A 19744-nucleotide genomic window follows, 5' to 3' on the forward strand; every position below is an offset into this window, starting at 1 on the left:
CTGGCGGAGCGCGGGACTGCGGGGGGCAGGGCGCAAGGTGTCTGGGACCAGCGAGCCAGGTCTTGACATCCAGCGCTGGTGGCGGGGCTGCGTGGGATGCAGGCTGCCCGGTCATAACCTCCCTTCGTGGCCCCTCCCTCCCCTTCCCACTGAGGTGTTCATTTCCGACATAGGCGTCAGTTTCAGGTACATTTTACGTCCCAAATCACAGAAACACCATCTCGCCATCTGCTCATGGGTTTCAGTGGGGCGACCTTCGCAGTGCAGGGTGAGCCCAGAGGAAAGTCGGGCTCCCAAGCCCGGCCGGGCCTCGGTGGCTTGAGTGATGCCCACCTGCGGATCCTCCCATGCCCAGCCTCTGGGCTCCAACTTCAGCCGCTTCTGGAGCCAGGGCAGGTGCCCTCAGCGTGGGCAGAGCCTATGGAGGGGGGAGGAGGGGAGTGTGTCTCAGGTCACACTCAGCTTTTCCCCACACAGGGCAGCCTCCATCCTGCCAGAGACCCCTAGAGGGGATGTGGCTGTGCCTGGGGTCCCCCGAGTGTGTCCTCCGTGGCCCAGGGCCCTCACCACGGAACCCGACAGAGAGGACATATGTTTCCCTGAAGGAAGGGAGCTCGCGGAGGAGCCTTTGGAACTCCCCCTTCAGACCAGATGTCCCATCTCCCTCCCTGCTTCCTGAGAGAGGGGGCTTGGCGCAGGGAGGCAGAGGCTGTGACACCTTCACTCTGTCCTTGCCCCCCCTCCTGCAAAACCTTCGATCTGGTCTGTAGTCAGTTTCTAGCAGAAGGCAAATCATGGGATGCAGGCTCTGGGCCTTTGAGGGCTCTTTGCTGGCCATCAGAAAAGCAGGCCAGCCACCTGGCCCCTGCACTGCCGAAGTGGACACAGTGGGGAGCAGAAGGCGGAGGACAGGACCCCAGGCTATGAAGCCTGTAGAAGTGACAGCAAGCCATAGTCTCCCAGCCCCCTTTGGCCTCGGGGAAGCCATGCCCACCCTCTGCTGTTGCCGCTGGGGTGATAACGGGAGACACAGACCACGTGCAGGGCAGGGCACTGGTACCCAGCAGCCATGCACAGCCAGGGCTGCCCCATTTTGTGGCTGTTTCCATGGCACTTATAAAATGGTGCCTGGAAAGGACAGGGTGTGTGCCCCCCCCTCCCGGCCCAGGGAGGGGGAGCTGAGGCAGCTGCGGCCCCCCTCTCAGGTTTAGGCCCACCAGGGGAGAGGCTGGGCCAGGAAAGAGGGTGGTGCAGCTCCAGCTGTGCCCCCAGGCCAGGCAGGGGGGTGGTGAGCAGCAGGATTGGGTTCCTGAGCCCTCTCACTTCCCCGTCCAGGAGAGGGGGTGGGGTGGACATTTGAAAATGCTTTCAATTGACATCTGAGACAAATTCTTCCACACGGTTTATAAGTCCCTAGACTTGCAGCTAGAACTTCCCTCCTGCCTCCAGGCACGCACACATGCACGCATGCGCACTCCACCTCGCACGCCACCACATGCGCTGGTGCATCCACACGGTCACACACACGTCCCATCCCGGCCCACTGCAGCCTTCCCCTGCCTCTCCTCCAGCAAGAGGGGGCACAGACCTGGCTGGGCTGGGGAGTGGAGTGGAAGCCTGCACCTCAGGGCCTGACCTGGGCTTGCTGTAGGGTCTGGCAACCTATGGAAGCCTTGCCCTGTCCAGGTAAGCAGGTACCCCTGTTGACAAACTGGGGGACTCCAATAATCGGAGGTGCCCAGGACAGCTTCTCTTGAGGGCCCCTGACTATCTCTCAGCTTAGTGAGAGGCAGAGGACCACCCGATGGCTTTCCTGGAGTGGGCGGGTCGGGTTCAGGGAATTTGGCCCTTCATATCTTCATTTAGGTTTGGGTCCTGCCTCTCTCAGGGGACACTTTTGTGAGAGGCCATCTAGGAGGGATGGGGTGTCTGAGGACAACTGTCTGCCCCTCTGGGAAAGGCCAGTGTCAGGGACCTGGTGACCGGGGAGGGAGGTGTGCCCTGCAGGTACGTGTGCATGCTGTTGTATGTGTCTATGTGCTGAGGGGCCTGGGGAAGCACTTCTCTAGAATGTTCTCTGAGCCTCAGGGTCCTGGAAAACCTCAGCATGGGCTGCAGGGACTGGACTTCTTTTGATGAATCTATTTTCTTAGAGGTAGGTCATCCCACAGGTCTGTGGAGAGAGCAGCTCAGTGGGGTCCATGGTAATTGTGGTGCATGGATTCATTTAATCCACACAGCAACCTATGAGATATGTAGTAATATCCGCATCTTAGAGACAAGGAAGCCAAGGCACAGAGAGCCGAGCGAGCTGTCCAAGGCCTCCCACTTGTGGGGGTGGGGGTGGGAGTGGGGGTGGGGAGCAAGCTGTGGGGAGCAGGCTGTGAATCAGGCAGAGTGGCTCTGGAATCCATGCTCTTCTCCCGAGGCTCCTGGGCTGACCTCCCAGGCACCCAGTTCATGTGGGCAGGCCCAGTCCAAGCGTTCATGTCTGCTAAACACCGAAGGACTCCACAGGCCTAGCAGAATCTCCTGCTCTCCTGCAAGTTGGTTTGAGGCCTGAGGTTTTCCACAGAGACATGAGCAGGGGAGCCATCTCATTGGTTAACAAAGCGGCTGACAGACTCCCAGGTCTGCTGCTCTCGCTCCCTGCAACGGCAGCCCAGAATTTTAGCTGTCCATGGACTGGTGAAGGACAGGAGGGGAATTAAGGCAGGCAGGTTGGTGTTGAAATCCTCTCTCAGAGCCTCTATGCTTTACCTGCTCGCAGCCACTTGGCTAGGGGTGGGGTTTCAGTTTGGGAAACCATGTAAATAAACCCTCCTTCTAGACACACAGACTGACAGCTGCAGGAGCTCAGAGAGAGTGGCTAGTGCATCCCTCTCATTGTGTAGGGGGAGGCTGAGGCCAGAGAGGGAAGTGACGTACACAGGGTCCCACAGCTCTGACCGATGCCAAGACCTCTTGCTATAGGAGCAGTGCCCCTTAAGGCCTTCTGCCCCCTTGCTCACTCTGTGCCCTCTCTCCTGGTGCTCTGACCACACCTCTGCCTCACCCTTTGGCTTCTCCCAGGAGGATGTTCCCCAGCTACAAGGTAAAGGTCACGGGCATGAACGCCAAGACCAAGTATATCCTGCTGATTGACATCGTCCCTGCAGATGACCACCGCTACAAGTTCTGTGACAACAAATGGTAAGAACTGGGACCCTCACATCACCTGCCTTCCCTCCACTGCTCTTTCCATTCATCACACCCATGGCCACCTGATGTTTGCTCCAGGGACTCACCAGTTAGTCTGAATGACTGCCCCAATCTGCAGCCTGGGGAGCGGGGCCTGCAGAGGCTGCAGGGTAGGCAGAGGTCTGAACACCTGCTGCAGGCAGGGCTGGGGCTGGGGCTGGGCATGAGCTGCAGTGTTTGGTGGATTTTAGGGTCTGTGCTCTCCCCACAGCTGTGGACAAACAGGATTGCTGATTATGCTGTGGGGTGACAGGTGAACACCCACCAGGGTTGATTTAGGCCCTGGCATTGCTGCATGGGGCGGAGGATGGGAGCCGTTTTCTGGTGGGGTCCAGCTGCCTGCTCTGTGGCATCTCTCTCCTTTTTCTCCACTCACTTCCTCTTTGCCTGGCTACATTGTGTGTCCCCCACCCAGAGTCAGTGGGTCCAGTGGTTGGATGATGGGACCCTTTGGCAAGGGGCTGGATTGAAGGGAAAACCAGGCTGGGGCTGGGTAAACACTGGGCTCCATTTCCTGAGGCCACCTCCTTAGTGCCCTGTCTGCCCCCAGAGCCCAGGACAGCACTCAAGGAGAGTGAGGGAGAGAGCGAGGGATCGAATGAATCAGCAGCCTGGGATGTGGGCTCCCTGGTGGGTGGTCTGTGGGGCCCGCAGAGGCTGAGGGGATTGGGTGGCCAGTCCTGCCCAGGGGTATGTTTCTACTTCTCTCTGGGCTGTATTAGCACTCAGAGCTGGCTCTGGCTGAGGGGACCAAGACCAATTAATTTCTTTGGGGCAAGCATTGTTTTGGGGGCAAGAAATCTGAAAGTTGTCTGGGTCCTCTGAGAAGCTCCCTCCAAATAATGTAACTTATAACATTTTAAAATGGTCTCTATAACAGAGAAGTGCTGCCTAAATCGCCCTATAATACATTTGTGCTTCGCCCCATTCCTTCTAGTAAACAGTGACATTGCTCTGTAATGTCCCTTTCTCTTTCACGCTCTCTTCTGTGCTTCACTGCTACCCCCAAAGTCCTAAATTGTCAGTGTGATGGGACCAGCATCGATTTTTCCCTTCAGGTCTGTGAGGATTTGCTCTCAGAGGGGACAGGGTCTCTGGGCTTCCCAGACCCCAGGGTAATCCCCTGCTGTGGCTGGTTGCTCTGTTGGCAGGATGGTGGCAGGGAAGGCTGAGCCCGCCATGCCAGGAAGGCTCTATGTCCACCCGGATTCTCCGGCTACTGGGGCCCACTGGATGCGACAGCTGGTCTCCTTCCAGAAGCTGAAGCTGACAAACAACCACTTGGACCCTTTCGGCCACGTAAGAAGGGACCCCTGGCCCTGAGGGCGAGTCCTGGGCTGGCTGTAGATGGATGGGTGGGTGGGGACTGGGACTTTGGCACTTGTCAAGCCAGGTTGTGGCAGGAGCCAAGGTCCCAGCCCCACAGTTGCACATCCTTCCCCAGTGCTTACTGGCTGGTTGACTTTGGGCGAGTCTTAGCCTTTTGGAGCCTTAGTTTCCTTGTCTAGAAAGGGAAGATGACCATGCACACTTTGCATGGGCATGAGAATTAAACCAGGGAATATGCATGACGCACCTTACACCAAGGAGGCTCTAACTAAAAGGCAGCTGTGACGACAGTGATGGTGATGATGGGTCTGATCGCCCAGCTTCGGTTTCCCCGGATTTGGCCTTGCTGGAGCATAAAACAGTCCACTTCCTTGAGAAAGAATCACGATGAGTCCAAGCCTCTCTTTGGCGTGTCTGTCTGCTTGGCCTGGCAGCTGCCTGCCCCCTGGAAGGGGAGGCCTTGCTTTGGCTCCTGTCCACTCCTTCCTGGCCTTGCCTGGGACCTGGCTCTCGAAAGAGATTCTGAAGCCCTACGGATGCCGCTGTTGACGCCCCATCCAGGCTGCTAAAGCTTATTCTTTCGCCATCTGGCCCTGGCAGGCCCACAAAAAGCTTTTTATGTGGAAATTTTTAGCTCAAGTGCGTGGGGCAAACTAAAGTCTGGGGACCTGGTATTATGTGCCAGGGCACAGGCCCTACCCTTCTAGGCTACCCACGGTTACCCTGGGAGTGCAGGGTGGGGTGGGGCGATGCGGGTGCATGAGAGGCTCCTAGATGCAGTTACTGGGCTGCCCACCTAGTGCTCAGGTGTGCAGGGTGGTGGGGGAAGCAGTGGTGGGGTATGCAGGCAGGTACGTGCCTCTTTCATGCCTCAGTTCTATTTCTGGAGTCTGTGAATCATAGTTCCCCGTGGAAAATGCCAACATTGCTGTGTTTCTGATTGACCAGTACGTAACTAGCAAGCAGCTCTTAGCTCTGATTTTCTTAGAGTCTCTTCCATTCTTTTCTGAGTTGGTGATCCATAACAGGCAACTAGGAGAATGCTTAATTAACGTAATTGACTCTCAACTTATCTGTTTTGCAAGCAGCCCCATGCAGGGCCAGTTGGTGCTGTTGGGTGCATGGCAGAAACGTGCAGTGTACACAGTGGCATGTGCTCATGCAGCCCCAACCTGTCGTGGCAGCAGAGACAAGCCAGTGATCCAATGGGAAAGGTCAGCCAAACCACACACACCCCCTTCACAGGGCACTAACCCTGCATATAGTCTTGTGTCTGGGCCAGTGGGGCTGCTTGATGGGCTGGTGATGGGGGTGCCCCTGGCTACACTTTCCATGCCTGCCCCTTGGTGTTAGGGATGGTCCTCACAGTAACTTGGCTTTCTCTCCAGAGGGTTGGGATGCAGCGCATCTTCCTTCTCCCCCATCCCTTACCCAGCACGTTCAATGTATTTGTTATGACACCCCCTGTGGGGGAGTGGGGCTCAGGAGATGCAGTGATTGTCTCAGGGGCTGGGGGCAGTGCTGGACCCTGCTTTCTGATTTCAGTTCAGCTCTCTCGGCTTCTCCACCCGTTTTCCTGTACCCAAGGCTGTCACATCTTCAGCTATTTGGAGCACCGCTGGGGAGGGAGCAGGCTTTGGCCGTGCAGGAGAGGCGGTGGAGGACGGGTTAACTTCCTAGACATATCAGGGCCTGGACCTGGGATCTCTGTTCCTTGGCCTGTGTCCATGGTAGTGATGAACTCTCCAAGTCACCCTTCTTGGCTTCTCAGTGCAGGAACCTGGGAAAGTGCCATCTCATGCTGTGAACTTGCCCCAAACAAGTCCTTCCTTCTGCCTAACTCATCTCCAAATGTTCAGTTATTCCCAGGAGCTTCCAAACCTCAAGTATCGGTCTCCAGACAAATGGACTTTGGACTTTTCTCACAGCACTTGAGGGGCTTTATCTAGCTGCTGCCTCCCATTTGCAGCCTCCCACCAGGAGAAGGGTCCAGGGCTCAGGGGAGAACTGGGGGTGGACAGCTTGTCCTGCATGACAGGCAGGGGCTCCGGGACCAGGACCCCCTCAGACCACAAGGCCATGTGCTCTGAAAAGACAGGACTGGGTTCTGACTTGAAAACTCCTTGTGGGTTTTTGCTGAGTCTGGGAAAGTCCTCTGTTCTCGAGGGGGTAGGTTCAGGGTATGACCCCTGGGTTGTGGAATAAAACCCAAGGCCATGGGCAGGGCCGGCAGCAGAGGCAGAAAGGATCAGGGGCTGGGGCAGGACTGAGCTGCCTCCATACAGCCCCAGGTTACCTCCACTTCTGCTGGCTGTGCAGGCTGCTTCCCATCATGCCTTCCTACCTGCCACCCCACCCTGTGCCCATGGGCCAATGACTGTGGGTGGAAAGAGATGCTTCGGGAAGTTGAGGGCCTCACTGGGATAGGGTCTGTTTCCCACGGTGGGACATGGAGATGACTGGCATATAAGTCTTACTTTTCTTGTCTCAAGTCTCCCGGATTCCTGAGGAGGAAGGTCAGTTTATGATTTCTGACATGAATTTGATTTTTGAATCTGTTCCAGAGGCTGAGTTCATCCTGAGCTGGGGGTGTGGGCTGCAGCTCCTTGGCCACAAAGTAACATGGGCACAGTCCCCTCAATATGCTACCACCTCCTCCTCCTCCTCCTCCTCTGGCCACAAGCCTCTTCACCTAGTTAGTCCCTCCCCAGCTTGGCATCCAAGTTCAAATGCCACCTCTTCAAGGAGACGGTTCAGGGTCCCCCTCATAGGCTTTCAGAACTTTGAGCACCTTTCTACCCTAGTACTTCCCACAGTTACAATTTTATACTCATTTGTCACATTTGTTTTTGAATACGAAATACATTCACAGGTTTTAAAAATAACCAATGAATAAACCAAAATGTCTTCTTCCATGGGGTCCCCATCCATCTAGTTTCTTCCAGTCCCAGCCACAGGTAACCAATGTTACTAATTCTTTTCACCATTTCTTTTTGCATAGACAAGCAGAATGCAGAATTTCAGATCCCTTCTTCTAGACACAAATGGTAGCATACTACAAACCCTTTTCTGCACCTTGCTTTGTCAACCTAGTAAGTCATGGCGATGGTTCATTCATCTAGAACATCCTTATTCCTTTTTTCACAGCTGCATAGAATTTTATCCCGTCATTGTTCCATAAATTATGTAGCCAGCCCTTATAGGACTCAGATGTTTTCCTATATTTTTGCTCTTTTGATTAAGCTTGTGCATATGGCATTGTATATCTGTGCCATAAAGTGCCTGTTCAAAGGGTATTTGGATTTGTCATTTGTAATTCTGCCCTCCATTGAGTTACACTGATGTATATTCCCGCCGTCACTGTAGCCTCACCAACACGGTGGGAGAGAAAAGGTTTGGGTTTTTGCCAGTCTGATGGGTGAAATGTAGATATCAATTTTAGTTTTAATTTGTATTTCCTTTATTATGAGTGAGGTTAAGTATTTTTTTATATGCATTTCCTCTTCCGTGAACTGCTGTCTTTATCCTTTGCTTATTTTTCTCTTAGATTTTTTTTTTTTATCACTTATCAATTCTAGGACTTTTATGAATTAGGAAGGCTTAGCTCCTATCTGTGATATGAGTTGTATATACATTTCCCAGTTTGTCACTGGTCTTGGGGTTTTGCTATGGTGGTATTCCTGCATAGGAGTTTTTCATTGAATGCATTGGTCTTTTCCTTACTCATTCTGCAGTGTGAGTCATTGAAAGCCCATATCCACTCCTCACTTACAAGGGAATTTTGTTCTGTTTTCTTTTAGTGTTTTATAGGTTTATTTTTACATTTAAACCATTGATTCTTTTGGAATTTATTCTGGCATTTCATAGGAGGTGTGAATCCAACTTTTTTATTATTTTCTAGAGAGCTATCCAGTTGTGCTGACACCAGTAACTGACGAGTGCTCTCTCCTCCTGCTTTAGATGCTTATTTCAGGAGTCGAAATCCCCAGTTGAGTCTGCGACTGTTCAGGTGCCAGAGCCTTAACTGCAGAGGCTTCAGAACAGGTTTCAGTGCCTGGCAGGGCTGCTCTCCCCCTCACTGTTCTTTTTCAGTTTCCTGGGCTTAGACGCAAGTATTGTTTTCACATGAACTTTAGGATAAGCTTGCAGTGTTAAGAATGAAACTTATTTTTATTGATTGATTGATTTAAATTAGATTATTGGGCTACCATGGATCAACAACATCATATAGGTTTCTGGCGTACAGCTTTATAATACCGCATCTGTATACTCCATTGTGTGCTTCCCACCCAAAGTTTACTTTCTTTTTGTCACCATATATTTTACCTCCTTTGGCCTCCCCTTTTCCTTATATTTTTATGAGAATCACTATAAATGATAAATTTTTATTTTATTTTTTTTAAAATATATTTTATTGAGTTTTTACAGAGAGGAACGGAGAGAGATAGAGAGTCAGAAACATCGATGAGAGAGAAACATTGACCAGCTGCCTCCTGCACACTCCCCACTGGGGATGCGCCCGCAACCCAGGCACATGCCCTTGACCGGAATCGAACCCGGGACCCCCCAGTCCACAGGCCGACGCTCCATCCACTGAGCCAAACCGGTTTTGGCATAAATGATAAATTTACTTAGGGACATTGGTAGGAATGCCTTTCTCTTTGTTGGAGTCTGCTTTTTTGTCCTCCAAAAGTGTATTCACGTTTTCTTTCTAAGGTCCTAGACCTAGACCCTTCTCATTCTGTATTTCATCTTGTTACTATTATCAATGCGAACTTTCTTCCACTGCATTTTCTCACCACTTTCTTCCAGTTTCTGCTTGATTTTGGATGACTGTGTGACTGCCCACTAGACAGGAAACCATGAGGTTTTTAATCACCATAATGTCCTAGTGCCTGAAACTGTGTCTGGCAAAAGGTGGATGCTGGTCAGCAGTAAGTGAATGAGTGGACCCACTGAAGGGGGTGCTATTTAGACAGAGAAGACACTTCCTCTACCAGGGGCTGGTGTCCCCCCAAAGCTTAGGCCAGTGATGGCAAACCTTTTGAGCTCCCAAACTTAACTCTGGTGCCAAGTCACATATAGAAATTTTTTGATATTTGCAACCATAGTAAAACAAAGACTTATATTTTTGATATTTATTTTATATATTTAAATGCCATTTAACAAAGAAAAATCAACCAAAAATATGAGTTTGCGTGTCACCTCTGACACGCGTGTCATAGGTTCGCCATCACTGGCTTAGGCTGTTAACTTGCCAGTGGGGGCCCAGAGCTATTGCTGTCCTTTTCCTCCCCTATTTGCTGAGCCCTGGCAATGTGATGAGCCCTTGCCGGGGGCTGTGGGACATATACATGGATGCCCCATACAACTCCAGATCAGGCTTGGCCTTCACCAGCCAGGCACAGGTACAGGTTCAGGCTTGGAAATTAGCACCGATTCTGGCCTGCCATCAGCTGTCTGAGGTTGGGCAAATGCCTTCACCTCCCTGAGCTGAGCCTCTGTTAAAATTAGGCTGATAATAATGCCTACTTTACAGGGATTATAAAGATGGATTATATGAAGTGTGTAGGATACTTGGCCCAAGGCCTGGCACTCAGGATATGCTCAGTGAACATTGGCTATTATTGCAGTTTCTGGGCCCCTGATTACTGCCCCAAGAGCAATTCCCAACCTGGGAGTTGACCCTTGAACAATACCGTTTGAACCACATGAGTCAAATGAAAAATAATCCACGTATAAGTGGATCCATGCAGTTCGTGCCGTGTTGCTCAAGGGTCCATTGCAATGACTGAGCTTGCCGAGAGCAGTGTGTACTGTGTCAGAGGCTATGTGGATTCTTCTCAGGATCCATTGGGTGTCCTTGGGCAAGTCCCACCCCCACGACAGGCCTCCTGGTGCTCATCTGCAAAACGAGGAGATTGGACTCGAAAGATCCCAGGTCTGCCTCCCCGCGCCCTAATGTTCTGTGTTTCTAACGTAGATAATTCTGGGCCCCACTGGCCGAGCATGTTACGGTGATCTCTTGAGAAGATGGATGTTTGGCGCTATCATAGTTGTTAAAATAGAACAGGCTTCTGAATCGTAGCCAGGACATAATGAATCCCATTTCCATAAAACAGCGATGATGACGAGACCAGCCGTGTAGTGGGCTTTGTTGACGTGGCTGGCCCATTTGGCCCATTATCCTCGGCAACAAATATAAATGTGAGACTCTGGCAAAGTAGTTCAATGTGACGCCTGAGGAACTTCCGAGTGAAGCCAGGTGTGTGAGTCACCGCGTTGGTCTCACATTCTCTCCGGCTGATGGGACTGAGGCTCCAATTTATATTTGCGTTGGTTCATGGGTGGGACTTCCTTCCAGACACCTGTCCAGGTTCCAGACTGTCAGAGTCAGGAGGGTATTTGGGACCATTTAGTGGAAGGCCTCACTTTATAGATGGGGACCCCAACGACTAGAGGGGAAGAGCTTTGCTCAGGACTTGCAGCTGGTGAGCAGGGGTCCATAGAAGCTTCCAGGCCCTTCTTCACTTCTCTGAGGCCGAGATTGCACACCCCACTGGTGTCTACCTGCCCCTGCAGGTCTGGCTGTTTCTCTCTTTCCAGGTTCCCCTGCCAGCCTGTCTGGTTCCCTTCCCTAGAAGGTGTGTTTGACAATCCAGGACTTTGTCCGATGGGCTATGGAGTTTGGCATTTATCCCAAGGGGCAAGAGGGAACCATCAAAGGTGACATTATGACCAAGTGCTCGCAGGAGTGAGGTGGTGGGAACATGGAGGCAAGAGGAGGAAATACAAACAACGGACGGTCTTCTTGGAATGGCCATCAGGTTCTGAGCAGAGGAGTGGCCTGACAGGATGTGTCCCAGGGGAAATGGAGAGAAGTAGATGGCGACTAGGAGAAGGCTGTCCCTAAACCCTGTGAGAGACAGTGGGGCCTGAACCAGGGCTGCACAGAGGGAAAGGGGAGGCTTTTGTTTTACAGCCGGAGTCACAGGACTTGGTCACCACTGACTGGACCTGGAGGAGGGGGACCGTGAGGAAAACGGGGGTTGACAATGCCCAAGGCTCTGGCTGACGGTTACAGCCTGTGACTGCTGCCATGGGCCCTGAGGTGTCCCTAGGGGACAGCACAGCCTCATGTGCAGGTGCCTGTGCCCTCCCCTTGTGCCCCGTCCCCAGGAGAGCCGAGTGACCAGGGGTGGTCCTGTTGCCGGGGAGCATGTGCGTGCTCACAGAAAGATTGTCTATGCATACGTTTAATCACCATTTTTGACCTGAAAAATGCCTTGTCTGTAGTGAACAAAGAGAGACAAGAGAGGCGTGGATAGAGAGTTTGTGACCATGACCCAGGTCTCCCCATGCCTGGAATCCTGCCTTATACTTACTAGTTCCTGTTTTGAGGGAAAGTACAAAAGGAATAAACTCCCCTTTTCTTGAGGAGTTTTTAGTTCAATTGAAGGGACAAGAAAAAATAGGAAGTCAGGAGGAAGAAGTACCACAGCCACGGGGAAAATACATGGGAAGTTTCAGAACTGGGAGTTCAGAGTAGGCCCTGGTAATCTAGGAAGGCTTCCTGGAGGAGTTGCTAGGCCTAGAAGGTGAGAGAGAATGGGAAAGGAAGATAAAAACAGCACAGGGACTGCATGTGCAAAGATGCAGAGGTAGGTATCTAGGGATTCCTAGGGGCATCTAGACCACCTCCCCGGGATTCAGTTGCTGGGTCTTGTGGGAACTTAGTTCCCTTGTTAGCTCCTGCAGCTTGAGGGAATAGTGCAGGGTGACCGAGGAACTAATGGACTGGGAGGTGTTTCCCAAGATCCAGCTCCTTTCCCCAGTGGACCTTTCCCTGGAAAGGGGTGTCCATCAAGCCCCACCCCACTCCTGCCTGTTGTTAGTCTCCGTGTTTCTTGTCTGGCAGGCCCAGTTGGGAAGCGGGTCTCCAGCTGCAGGACCTAGTTTGGGGCTTGGGAAGCTCTGTCCCTGAGGGCTAAGGGGTAGTGGCTGGTGCAGGAGGCAGAAAAGCTAGTTCCTGCTGGACGGAGTTGCTCAGCCAAAACCACGGAACCCAGGGAGAGCCAGAGCCCACAGCCCAGCTCCTGGCCAACTACCTCCTCAACTGCACCTGTGCTCTGGGCTGTCCCCGTCCCTGGGGTGTAGTCCGAGCAGAGCCTCCCCAGACTAAGGCTTCTGCCCGCTTTCCACGGGAGAGCCTGGCCCTGCCCTGCTCAGTCACTCAGAACTGAAACCTTTCACTAAGCTTCAGCACCAGGTGGGGAGAAAGGAGAGAAAGGAAAGGGAACTGGGACCCAGGGCCAGCTTAGCCCAGCCAGACAGGAGCCAAAGGGTTAACAAAAGCAGCAGTGCTGATAAAATGCCCCAAATTCCTGGTCTTGCCTCCAATGGGGAGTGCGTCTGGCAAATGTCAACGATAAAAAAATACATTTTAATGGCACATGATGCAGCCGCTACCGTGGGGCGCAGTCCAACGAAGCAGGTTTTGAGCAGCCACTACTGTGTGTTACTCCCGGGCACCAGGGCCACGCCTCCTAGTCTCTTTCATAAGCTTTGGCCATGAGGGTGACCCACCGCCCCAGCCCCAGGCACCTCGGGCCCCTGGCCTCCTCTGGCTTATTTTAGGAACTTTGTCTGTCTCCTACCTTGGTACCAAGCCTGGGATGGAGCTTTCCTCTAAGCTGTGGGTAGCCTCAGGCAGCTCTCAGGATAGGATACAGCTGAGTCTCCCAACTACCCCCAGCAGGCCTCTGTGAAGGCTGAGAATGAATGAACAAAGGAGTCACTAGATGACAAAGGTCAGAGTGCAACATTCTCTTCAGCTCCCTCCCTCCCCCATTCCACAGACTCCTGGGCTGGGAAGTTGCTTTTGTTGCTGACAAATGTGAGGAGGGGGCTGAGCCCCCACAGTGAGCATTACTGGGGAAGGCTGGTCACGCATAAGTGGGAGGGAGCGGGGGAGGGGGCAGGGAGGCGAAGAGGCAGGAGAAAAGAAGGAGAAGCAAGGGGAAGAGTCAGCCTATAGGGGAACACTTGAAGGAGGTAAGTTATGCATTATGATCCCATTTTACAGATATGAAAACTGGGGCTCAGAGACGTCCAGTTACTTGTCTGAGGTCAGACAGTGAGACAGTGGCAACCTGGACTTTTGTCTAGAACTCAGAATTCCACCTACTACACTGCCGAGTTCCCGGGGGACTTTAAACTGCTAAGTTCTCGGTTGCCACAGTGAAGCCATCTAACATAGGGAAGTCCTGGGACCGGGCATAGGTGCTGGAGCACAGAGGCCAAGTGGGAGCCCAGCCGCCTTGCTCTTCACGTGGGAACTTTAGGACCTTTCTGGGCTCAGTCTTGCAGTCAGGCGCTGGGGTCTGGGCTTTTAGGAGAGGAAAGCCAGTCCAGGGCCAGCTGAAAGAGGCCAAGGGCCAGCGGGTGGGGACCTGGAGCTCAGAATGAGGCCCTTGTCTTCCAGATCATCCTCAACTCCATGCACAAGTACCAGCCGCGGCTACACATCGTGAAGGCTGATGAGAACAACGCTTTTGGCTCCAAAAACACAGCTTTCTGCACCCACGTGTTTCCAGAGACGTCCTTCATCTCCGTGACCTCCTACCAGAATCACAAGGTACAGCTGCAGTTGCCACCACCCCACCACCGACACCATGCGGCATTTGTGCTGGCCTTCACAGAGAGGCAGGAAGTGCAGCTTTGGAGGCAGTGAGGTGGGGGCAGGCCCAGTGCAGGGAGAGGCATAACGAACGAGCAGGAAGGGAGACCAGACTCCTAAACCTCTGTGCAAAGTAATTATGCTCTCTATTTAGGGTTCAAGGTTGGCAACTGTAAAAACTGGAGCATGGCGCTTGCCCTGTGGCATCAGTGTTAGGACCCTGGTGGGATTCAAAGGTCGAATGCTGGGCCTACAGAGGGCAGGGAGAGCCCTGGGGCCCTGTCAGCTGTAGTCAGAAGGCTGCCTCCCACTACTCACCCTCCCTCCGCAGCCCAACCAAACTGCTTCCGATCCCTGCATGGGTCACACCCCGGCCCCTCTGCCTGTGCTATCCTCTTCAGCATGCTTCTCACATCGTGGACACTGGACTGGTGAGGGGTCAAGGGTCACTGCAGAGGGACCACGGCTGGGGTGCACTTTAGGCAGAGAGTGACAGAGGCAGATTTGCATCTAGAACAGTCCTTGGAAACTTGATGTGGCAGTTGCACTGGACAGGGGTGACAGGGAAGCTGTCACAGGCACGGGGGGAGAATGATGAGGGACTGAGCCAGGAGCACAGTGAGAGCAGAAGACAGATATGGAGGGTCTGTAGAGAGTAGGGTGGATAAGAGCCAGTGACAAGATGTGCAGGGTGAGGCCAAGGAGGACTCAGCAGGACTGGGCCCAGGGCTGGGTGGGCAACTTCCCCAAACCCTGCCATGAATTCTGAATGTGCCTGGGGCGGGAGGAGGGCCGAGGCCAGCCCAGTCCTCTACCCTAGCACCTCTGTTGTGTATCCTCTCCTGACAGATCACACAGCTGAAAATTGAGAACAACCCTTTTGCCAAGGGATTCCGGGGTAGTGACGACAGTGACCTGCGTGTGGCCCGGCTGCAGAGGTGGGGGTTCCCAGGGGGTGGGATGGGCAGCCTGGGTTCAGGTACGTGGACTTGGGAACCCTCAAAGTACCTTCCCTCTTTCCTGTCTCCCTCTGACTGTCCTCCCCGCTGCTCCAGCAAAGAATACCCCGTGATCTCCAAAAGCATCATGAGGCAGAGGCTCGTCTCCACCCAGCTGGCGGCGAAGCCCGATGTCAGCCCCCTGCATGGCCCCCACCAGGCGCTGCAGCACTACCAGTACGAGAACGGGGCTCACATGCAGTTTGCTGGGGCCGAGCCACAGGACCTTCCCCTCAACACCTTCCCGGCCCAGAGGGATTCAAGCCTCTTCTATCACTGCTTGAAAAGACGAGGTAGCTCTCGCTGGTGTGGAAGCCCTAGAGGGTCAGTGGAGGGGTGCAGCTCACCTTACACACACTCCCCACTACACACGGGAGCATGCACAGATGCACACCTGTGCGCATGTGCACGCGCACACACACGCACACATGGGAGAGCAAACTGAAGGGTTAGGAACCATGGCTGGGCTCAGCGCAGGGATGTTGGTTCTTGCTTTTAATGCAACCTTCAGAATCCTCACAGATAGCTCATGGCCTTGGTGTCCCCAGACATTGGTACCCCTCCCCAACTCCAGGTGTTGCTATTTTGCAGCCAATGCTTTGAGAGCCTCCACAGGGTGAGCAGACAGCACAAAACCTGCTGGACTCTGCCTCTGCGCAGGGGCGGAGGCTGAGGGGTCACAGTCCAGAGGTTTTGGATTGGGGCTGTCATTCATCAAAGCAACCTCAATCCTAGAACAGGGGCAACCTTGTTCTAGGGCTGTAGGCTCTCTGCCTCGTCACACCAGGACTTGCAAAGGCTTCTTGAGAATGGAGATGAGCTATTGTGGATGCAGACTTGGGTCAGGACCACAGGCAACAGCATTGTGTGTGCTGAGCCCTGAGCCAGAACCAGCACATCTGTGCTGTCTGGTGCCGGGTCTCATCTATAAACCTATAGATTCCTTCATCTTTAAACGAGGGGCGATTAGTGCTATTGTACCAGAAAACTTCATGGGGTCACTGAAATTCTCTTGGAAATGAGTCTGGGGACTTTTGCTTGCAATCTAGAATGTTCTCTCAGCCCAGCTCGTAGGGACCAGTGGGCAGAGCTCTGGTACCAGTCCCATTAGATCTAAGGACCTAGACCAGGGGTTGGCAAACTGTGGCCCTTGGACTAAATTTGGCCTGCTGCCTGTTTTTATTTGTGCCTGTGAACCATACAAAAACGGTTTTTACATTTTTTAATAGTTGAAAAAAATCAAAAGACTATTTCATGATATGAAACGCAAATGTTAGCACCGTAAATAAAGCTGTATTGGAGCACAGCCATGCACATTTACTTACCCGCTGTCTGTGGCTGTTTTCATGTGACGACAGCAGAGCTGCGAACAGCAAGTCCTGGCTTAACATCGTCCACAGGCTCTGCGACTTCAAGCAACACTAAGCGTGACAAAACCAGCGTTACCATAGGCTAATTGATATAAACAAGAGCTAAGTTCCTACAGTATATTTCTGGTCATGAAAACACCATCAAACTTCTAGATAAAGATGCCAAACACTTCAACATTAAATATTGAAATAAATGTGAACTATATGTACATTTAGGAAAGATTAATTTAAAAAGGTAAGACAATGATTTTGCAACCTTATTCCAGTTCAGGGTGGCAGGTGGCTGGAGCCTGTCCTGGCAGCTCAGAGCACAAGGCAAACCCGCTCTCACTCAGACAGGGACAATGTAGACAGGCCAACTCACCGCATGTCCTCATCTTTGGGATGCGAGAGGAAACCGGAGTACCAGAGAAAACCCACGCAGACATGGGGAGAACCTGCCAACTCCACACAGTGGTCCTGGCCCAGAATTGGTTATTTTTCCTCATCAACATTATAATGAAATGATGTTGAATGAAACATTATTCATAGACCAATTGTAGTGGCGACAGATTCCACATGGCCCACAGAGCCTAACATATTTACTATCTGGCCCTTTACAGAACAGTTTGCTCACTACTGACCTAGAGTGACTGGGCCACTTTCCAAGTTCAAGAGCTTAGTGCGTTCGAGAGAAAGGAGGAATCTAGAGAGAAGATGGAGAGGAGGGATGAGTGAGGGGTGAAGGAGAGAGCTGGGTAAGAGAGAGGGGCAAGTGCCTCATCAAGGAAGATGCCTCTACCTGGGGCAGAGGTGGGAGCAGGCCTTCAAACGCGGCCCACTCCCCAGCCCACCCTGCCCTGTGCACATACTCCCAGAGTGGATCTCTAGAGAAAACAGGAGGAGGTGAGCCAAGATAAGTCACAGGACAAGCGTTCTTAAGTTTGTCAAGTGGGCTGTTGCCCAAGTCCTGGGGCCTGGGTCATCCCTGGATTCCAGGAGGGGATGTGCCACTCCAGAGTCAAGTCCTCATGGTTGAGGATGGTTTGGGGCAGTTGAGGTTATCTTTTCCCAGAATATTATCTTAGGCTCAAAAGTAGTCACCTTTTACTTACTTATTATCAGCTCCATTTCTTAATTTTGTAAACAATGTTATCTTGGAATCTGTGTAATGACAATTTCCTCTTCTGAAAGCAGCAGGAACATGCCTGCAGGTAACTTGGGCTTCCTAAAGGCCTTCCTGGGAGCTGAGGATTGAGGCAGAAACGCTGTGGCTTGTATTTCCTGGCTCATTCACACAGATGTGGCCTCTGGGCCTGGTTTGGTCTGGCAATTGTGTCTACTTTCCTTGGCCAGGGTGGGTCTAGTCTAAGAATGCCAGCACACATTAAGGCCTCTTCCCAGCCCCGAGAGTCAAGGCAAAGGATCAAAGCTGAGGGCCTCCTGGCTAAACACACAACTCAGTGCCCAGTGATGGAGTGTCCCTGTGCCTGTGGGCAAGGTCCACAATCTCACCATTTCTCGGCTGCTGCCACCTTATAAAAGCTGTTGCTGATTAAAGTGGTTTTGGGAGTGCCATGGCAACACGGGACAAGGGTGGGCCCTGAATGACAAAGGTAGGCTTATCCTGGCCTCCAGCCGGGGTGCACTGACCCATGGGCTGGTGGGAATGGCTCTTCCTGAAGGTTTCTTTGTCTTCCAGCAGACAACGCCCGCCACCTGGACCTACCCTGCAAGCGCTCCTACCTGGAAGCCCCCTCTGCAGTGGGGGAGGATCATTACTTCCGTTCGCCCCCTCCCTACGACCAACAGATGCTGAGCCCCTCCTACTGCAGCGAGGTGACCCCAAGAGAAGCCTGTATGTACTCGGGTTCAGGGCCTGAGATTGCCGGGGTGTCTGGGGTGGACGACTTGCCCCCACCCCCCCTGAGCTGTAACATGTGGACGTCAGTCTCTCCGTACACGAGCTACAGCGTTCAGACAATGGAGACTGTGCCTTACCAGTCCTTCCCCACGCACTTCACCACCACCACTATGATGCCTCGGCTGCCCACTATCTCTGCTCAGGGCGCCCAGCCACCAGGAAACACCCACTTCAGTGTCTACAATCAGCTCTCCCAGGCTCAGGGCCGAGAGCGCGGGCCCACCTCCGCCTTCCCGAGGGAGCGAGGCCTCCCCGCGGTGTGTGAGAGGAAGCCACCCTCTCCACACCTGAACGCTGCCAACGAGTTTCTCTACTCTCAGAGCTTCTCCCTATCCCGGGAAGCTTCCGTACAGTACCACCCAGGAATGGGGACTGTGGAGAACTGGACTGACGGATGACTCCCAGGTCCCTCGACAGCCCCAGGACCATGTTGATCCAGCACTGACCTCTGTGGGTGGCCTGCACTACCAAGAAACACAGGAAGGTAGTTAAAGGGTGGGCTGTGTGCATGTGTGTGTGTGTGCACATGCATTTGGAGAGCCTTGATCTTTTGCCATACAATTGAGGCCATGACAAGGAACAAAACACAACTGTCTAGGATGTGCTTTTGGCTGTAGGACCTGAGTCCTTTGTTATCTGGCATCTCTTGAACATGCCCACGGGTGGGATGGAAGTGGGGAGTTCATGTGAAATATTCAGAGATTTTATAATATAATATTTGACTTACTCAGGGCCAGGTGATGAGGTCCCTCCGACAGGAAAGGTGGGGGAGGATTCTCTTCGCTGGGGTGGGAGGGCTCTGTGCACACCTTAGTGGTCCTGGCCTTCTCTTTGCAAGGGGGGCTGAGAACCTCTGGCCCACTCCCTTGGCTTCTGAAGGTTCTGACCCGACCCAAGAGGTGGGCTCAGCTAAGCCACAGAGCACAGCCTTAGTGGAGCTGGCTGCCCAGTGAGTGGCCTGGAAATTCATCCCTGAGCGACGAGGGCTGATCTTCAGAGAGGGTCATGTGCTAAGTGCCACCTGATGGGTATGAAAAAAACTTTTTTTTTTTCCTTTAAGAGGAGGGAAAATGCAACCTATGGCATCTCTGTCATCATTCAGGTTTTCTTATAAAGCGCAAAGCCCTTCCCCCTTGGTCCCCAAGGCACAAGCTCTCACTCCCTCTGTTGTGCAAGACTCAGCCTCTCAGGCCCCATCTGCATCCTGTGGCTGGCAATTATGAAA

At 52.8% G+C, this 19744-nt stretch overlaps 1 protein-coding gene across 1 annotated transcript in view; it reads left to right on the forward strand.

Annotated features, from left to right (window-relative positions):
• TBX4 (T-box 4) overlaps positions 1–19361 on the forward strand; it is a 59995-nt gene extending 40634 nt beyond the window's left edge. Inside the window, exons 5-10 of the mRNA XM_015568120.1 lie at positions 3073–3192; positions 4392–4539; positions 14054–14206; positions 15098–15186; positions 15304–15539; positions 18301–19361. Coding sequence (XP_015423606.1) covers positions 3073–3192; positions 4392–4539; positions 14054–14206; positions 15098–15186; positions 15304–15539; positions 18301–18917 — 1363 coding nt within the window. The 3' untranslated portion in view covers positions 18918–19361. The remainder of the gene's footprint in view (positions 1–3072; positions 3193–4391; positions 4540–14053; positions 14207–15097; positions 15187–15303; positions 15540–18300) is intronic.
• The last annotated feature ends 383 nt before the right edge of the window (positions 19362–19744 follow it).

This window comes from Myotis davidii, unplaced genomic scaffold (assembly GCF_000327345.1).
Source record: "Myotis davidii unplaced genomic scaffold, ASM32734v1 scaffold684, whole genome shotgun sequence".
NCBI classification, from domain to species: domain Eukaryota; kingdom Metazoa; phylum Chordata; class Mammalia; order Chiroptera; family Vespertilionidae; genus Myotis; species Myotis davidii.